Below are 5,928 nucleotides of genomic sequence, written 5' to 3'. Positions count from 1 at the left end.
TGGCGGAACATTTTTGAAGCACCGCCATGAATCAAACGAAGGCTCGCGCCCGACGGGATGAGGTTTATTGTTTCTCGTCGTTTCAGCGCACGCTCTTGAACTTTCCCAATGCACAAGGCTGCGCCTGCGGCTGTGTGCATTGGGCTTGCATTGGTGCATCACCGTCACTGGGAGGTACATTTTTGATTTCTTCTCGTATTTTTTTAATTAGTCAAATGGATGCCATAGAAGTGCTGCCGTGCCACCTACAACCATTCCACACCGACACTGGCCACCGTTCACGGAAACGGTGTAAAACTTACGGCTCGGGCGCTTCATTTACATTTTAATTTGCTTGATTACGGCGATACTTTATCAGAACGAAGTTTTACTGTGTTTTTTTGCTGTTCCTTCTCCATCCTCGCCCGGCTACACGGTGCCTCCTCAACGCGATTGTTGTTTGCGTTGGCGTTTCCACGGGCAACACTGGGTCCGGTTTTTAGGTGTCAACTTCTGCCAGGCGTAAGGTGCCCCACTGGATGTCGGATGTTCGCGTCCCATGGGCATCTGCTCCGCGTGGTGGCTGCTCGATCGGTGACGTTGTTATTGTTGTTTCGCTTCAACTTTTCGCATCGCGCTTTCAGCGTTGGGGGATAATTTTAAGTTTTTCCCGCCAACGCTCGGTGCGCGGGACCCTTTTTTGGACAAAACTTTGATTAATAATATTCCAAATTTTTGCATATCTCCTCGCCCTGGTGGGCTGGCGTAATTAGGCGCTGATAATAAGTTTTAATTTCTTACTCCTGGCCGTGGGCGGTTGGACGGATGCTTCGCCGGCTGGGAGATTGCTTTCTCTAATCAAGCCGATACCGGAAGTGAGGAAACGCAACACCCAGGGACGGACAATAAAGCGGCATTGGGGCATTGTTTGGTTTAGTAGCTCGTTTCGAAGCCTTCCTAAATGAGCCTTCCCGGGTTTACTGCCCACAATGGCCACTTGATGGGGGGAAGGTAATTCGAATTTCAGATAGGCCTGAAGTACCCCACAAAAAAGAGAGCTCGTAAGGTCGAGCAAGAATTGAGCGAAAATTAGGTGATCCGTCGTAATGTAGCCAATTAGACTGACGGTTGGATTAGTTTGGCGCAAAAAAAGGAGGTTATGTTTGCGATGGAAACACGGAGTGAACCAAATCAAGAAAACTGCAACTGTTTATTGTGGCTTCAGAAAAGATAACTCAACAATGCAACGATGCTTCTTAAATTCAACAGCACGGAACTCGGTGCGGTGTTACGGCAGGAAGTAGTGCACCGGATCCTTCGCCTTCCAGCAGCTGTTCAACCAGAACGCCTTCTCGCAGGCGGTCTCACCCACCGGGTACAGGCACCGCTTGAACCAGTTGAGCGTGATCAGGTGCATCGACTCGGGCAGAAAGTCCTGTATCTTGACGTAGTGAAACTCGCCCTTATCGTTCACGGCGCCCGCCTGCTGGAACAGACAATTCATGTAGCACTTGAGCGCGTCGTCCTCGTGGATGTCCTGATCGCTGAACCGCTTGATAGCGTCTGGTGGAGTTGGAAATAAAGGGTTTTTTTAGTGAAAAGTGGGTGGATTTATTCAGACAGGACACCCGACGCGTTACCCTCGGAGACGCCCGTCTCGGTTACGCACGCATCGTGCATCAGTTTCATCTTTTCCAGCAACTCCGGGGGTGGATACTGAAACGGACCGCATGTTAAGGGCTGCTGGTTCATTGCTCGAATGCAAAGACAAAAAGACAAAACACTCACGTTCGCGTCCCGTCTCGGCGAGTCATCAGCGAGCACGTGCCGGGTGGAAAAATCCTGTCCAACCATCAACAGCAACCCCAGCAACAGTCGGTGTTGCCCTACGCCAAAGGTAGCCATTCCGTGGGTGGTGGGTGAGAAAACACCCTTCGGTTCTGCGTCTGCGGTAACACGTATTTAATTTTCCACCGGCTGGGGTTTCCGCCAAAAAATGGCCGCCGACGAACGAACGAACGAACGTTGCCGGGTCGTGCGTTATCAATAATTAAAATGGAGATTTTCACGCTCACCGCCGACGGGCAATGTGCTCGAAATAAAGGGTGAGGGCACAAGAAAAAAGCACTGAGATGCACCCGACGCGACTCGTGAATGTTGGCACGTGATGCAGATGAAAGGACCCTCCCTTCGAGTGGGTGGCTTTTACCGCAATCTCTGTCCGTGGTACACGAATTTAATTGCTACGACACAGGCACACAAAGGCACAGAGCCACTTTACTACGAGAGCTGCATCAAGCCGGTGTGCAAAAAGGGTGTTTTGCAGTCGCGGATGTTTTCGCGCAACCACGCTGCCTTTTATATAGCTAGGCTAGCTAGGCGGACGTTCTCCCTGGAAGGGATGGAATGAGTTTTCTAAATTGCTGCTGCTGCTGCTGCGCGTCAACAATCTGCGGGCACTTGCGGTTGACTTAAGCTGATGCCAGTTCATCCCCGGTCAGTGCTTCAAGCTCTCGGGTTGCGCTTCCTCGTGAGTGCACGGGTGCGGGCCTGGAAAATGCCACCCTTTTTGCGCGTTCGCCATGACGCAGCCATGTACCCTTCGAGTGTTGGTGGGTGGTTGTATCAAATCTTTCACTACGTGACACTCAAAATGAAGGGCTGGCCCACGATGGAAACAAAATGCGAACCGAGAACTTGCGATTGCGACAACGCAACGTGTCCGTGGGTGGGGTCGAATGATGCGAGAAATAATTCGCACACAAAAATCGTTAATTCATCTTTTCCGCGCGAGCAAAGTTTAATTAAAAGCCCCACGTGGGGGAGGGCAGCACTTGCGATGCCGTTGCGGGTGGATTTGGGTGGGTGGATAATTAACAGGCGCGGATCCGGATTCAATGCAATCGTAATTACCGAACATGATGAAAAGTTTCGTTCGGCGCAAAGACAAAACGCAGCGCTGCCGGTGGTGGGATGAACGAAGAGATAATTAGTGGATGTGGGGGAGGGCATTTTTGATAAAAGAGAATATTAGGGCCAGTGGGAAACGCTGGATGGCGTAGAAAGGGTGGGCTCTCTTCTAGAATGGCCTCAGGGGGGGGTAAAAGGGTTCGCCGAAAGGGATGCTTTGAGACGGTGAAAGGACTCCAACGGCAATTCCGAGGAATATCCTGCTCAAACACAATGGTCTGCAGTTTGTTGCGCCACCCTGAACGCGATGAAAGCAATGTAAAAAAAGAAAAAGTTATGCTGTAAGGGTTTTTTATTGTTTCGAGCCCTTTTCTATTGGTTGACTTATTAAGTGACCAGAAATGCAAGTAATGTTTCCTTTGATAGGCACGGCAGTGGAAATGCAGTGCTAATGACTGGTGCAGTAGGCCATGCGAAGCAGTTTGAAAAAATAATTAACGTAACATTTTTCACATGAGTGCGTAGCTTGGAATTCAATTTACCGTGTTTTATCGTATTTTTTTTGTGGAGAGGAGTATTTTTGGGAAAAAAAACTTTTCGAAGCATATTTATTTTATCTTTAATCATCAGCATAGAGGCTGTTTCACACGGTACATCTTTCTCTGCACAAAGATATTCAGTTGATCTTACTTGCCGATTTGGTGACTGGATAGTGGGGAGGTATTATTTTATCAGTTTTTTTACTTAAGTGCGCAATATATTCGATAAAATATGGTAATTAATAGAGCCGAGGACGATTATGAACTCTTTCAATCTTCAGCTCGATTTTTTTGCACTTTTTTAGGATGGAAAATAAAATTTAATCCTATTATATATATTCTCTTTGAACTCTTTCAGCCGTAAGCACGATTTTATTCAGTTGAGGTTAAAAACATATTAAATTATACTCCTGCTATACTTTTTAATCTATAATAATCCATGCTTTAATTATAATCCATCAAAAATAGGAAATCAATTTATCCACCATCGGATAGCTACAAAGTAACATAACGATTATTTTCGCTTAACGCCATGCTAATGTATCTTAACGCCCCCGGAACAAATAGCAGATTCTATTCGCAACTGCCACCAGCACTGCACAAAAACGTAATCCACGACATTAAAACCTGCTCAATCGTTTACTGGTTGATACGATTGCGCTTTAGATTATTTATTCCCATTTCGCAGACGGATATTGCAAAAAACTGGAAGAATCCCCTCACTCGCTGGTTTGCTCCTGTTGCAGGACGAGATGTGCAGGAGAACGAAAAGGAACCGCAGCGGAGGAGCATCGAAAGAAGATGGGGTCAGTGAAAAAAAATGAAAGAAAGAACGAGGAGAAAAAAAAAACAACTACACAACAGCGTGATGCAACGAGAAGCGAAAGCGAAATAATGTGCTCTCGAATAATGCTTTCATTGCATCGATAAAAATAAATCACATCCTTTATTACACCCGCTCAGGTGCAGACAAAAGGTCCCCTCGGTGGCCCCCCCCGGTGAAACCCGGTGGTGGTTCCCAGTGGAGTTCTTATCGCGAAAGTACCGGTTCGCTGGAAAAGCGGCAGGAAGCGCGTGATTGCGAGCGCAATAATATCCTGCCCACGGAAGTGCGCTGTGGACCGACGGAAGGGAGTTTTCTTTCTGTAAGTGTTGGTGCATGGGGGGGAGGAGGAAAAAAATAAATAAAATGGAGAAAAAAAACGCCGGCATCTTCGCTTTTGATGCGTCAAAAAACAAACATGGTTTGCAGAAAGAAAGAAAGAAAGAAAGAAAAAAAGAAAGAAAGAAAGAAAGAAAGAAAAAAACACCCACCACTCGAGGTATAAATAAAAATCGAATCCAATCGAACGGAACCGAACGGGTGTGTGGATACAACTCCTGGTGGCAATAAAACGCCACGAGACGTCTTTATCATTCGGTCCCGCACGCTGGATGGGTGGAATGCATCTCTAGCGCCCTCCCCCACCCCCCAAAACCAAAAGGGTGGGTCATTAGGGGTTGGGTTTGAGTCGAACGCCAATTCCCAGTGGATGGTGGCTTTTCGCTTCTGAAACACATCCTTGTTGCTCTTGGTCCATTGGTCCATCGGGGCGGATCGCTGTAAGCATGTTTGGGTTGCTTTCCACCCCCCAGTAATCACCCCCTTCCCACCCATCCACCCACTCACCCGTTTCTTACCCCATTTTTTCGCAGCAGCCCTTTTCGCGGTGAATGGCGCACTCCCGCCATTTGTACTGATCAGAATAATTAGTGGTTGTAATTCATCAATCTTTACGCTCCATCCTTTGACCCTTCCTTCCACCACCACCCCTCCCCCCTGTCCCACCCCTCGAGCGGCACTCGACCGGTCTCGCTTTGCCCACGCTTTTGCTACAAATCGTTGTGAAGATCCCGGCCAACCCTCATTTGTTTGGTGCCGGTACGGGTTGGGATTAGCCCCCCGGGGGGTTGTGGGGGCTTGTGTTGGGAAAGCGGGGTTGAGATACCATGCACCCACACCCCCGTCGCGGGGTGGGATATACTTTTTAATTAATCTAAAACTTCCGACAATGCTCGATTTCGGGCCGGGCATTTCGTTTACTTTCGGATTATTTTATTTTTCTAGGTACCGGCTGGGGATGGGCCCCCTCTCTTTTTTTTTGTAAGCTTCCATCAGTGCGAGTTTTTCCGGGTATCCCTTTATCTCTCTCTCTCTCTCTCTCTCTCTTCCTTTCTCTCTCTCTCGCAACCGAGCCACGGAGCAATCGATCGGTGCGAAATGGATCTGTAATCAGTGCCGAGAAGTGGAACTGAACCAAAGCGAGAGAAAAAAATGTATGGCACTGGTGAAAGAGAGAGAGAGAGAGAGAGAGAGAGAGTGAGAGAGAAACACACACACACAGGCGTGCGGTGACAATCCGTTTAGGGAGGCAGTTTTCCCGACTCGTTAGACCCGCAGCGTGGCGAACAATCCTCGATCGACAATGAATAATTACCACCGATTACCGGAAACGGGTTG

General features: G+C 48.1%; 1 protein-coding gene across 1 annotated transcript; it reads right to left on the bottom strand.

Moving 5' to 3' along the window:
- Positions 1 to 1,267: 1,267 nt before the first annotated feature.
- On the bottom strand, positions 1,268 to 1,884 carry LOC128723202 (pheromone-binding protein-related protein 6-like). Its single transcript, XM_053816923.1, has 3 exons — positions 1,768 to 1,884; positions 1,620 to 1,695; positions 1,268 to 1,542 (listed from the first exon to the last, which is right to left on the bottom strand). The coding sequence occupies exons 1-3, from the start codon at positions 1,882 to 1,884 to the stop codon at positions 1,268 to 1,270; spliced, it is 468 nt and encodes a 155-aa protein (XP_053672898.1).
- Between the last annotated feature and the right edge of the window lie 4,044 nt (positions 1,885 to 5,928).

The sequence above is a fragment of the Anopheles nili genome, chromosome 2 (assembly GCF_943737925.1).
Source record: "Anopheles nili chromosome 2, idAnoNiliSN_F5_01, whole genome shotgun sequence".
Classification (NCBI taxonomy): domain Eukaryota; kingdom Metazoa; phylum Arthropoda; class Insecta; order Diptera; family Culicidae; genus Anopheles; species Anopheles nili.
This window is presented reverse-complemented; position numbering and strand designations above follow the sequence as displayed.

Excerpts from the sequence above, each read along its gene's own strand:
- LOC128723202 (XM_053816923.1), bottom strand. The coding sequence starts at position 1,884 with ATGGCTACCTTTGGCGTAGGGCAACACCGACTGTTGCTGGGGTTGCTG. Across the intron at positions 1,696-1,767 it reads CGCCGAGACGGGACGCGAAC|TATCCACCCCCGGAGTTGCT; the intron begins GTGAGTGTTTTG and ends GGTCCGTTTCAG. Across the intron at positions 1,543-1,619 it reads CGAGACGGGCGTCTCCGAGG|ACGCTATCAAGCGGTTCAGC; the intron begins GTAACGCGTCGG and ends CAACTCCACCAG.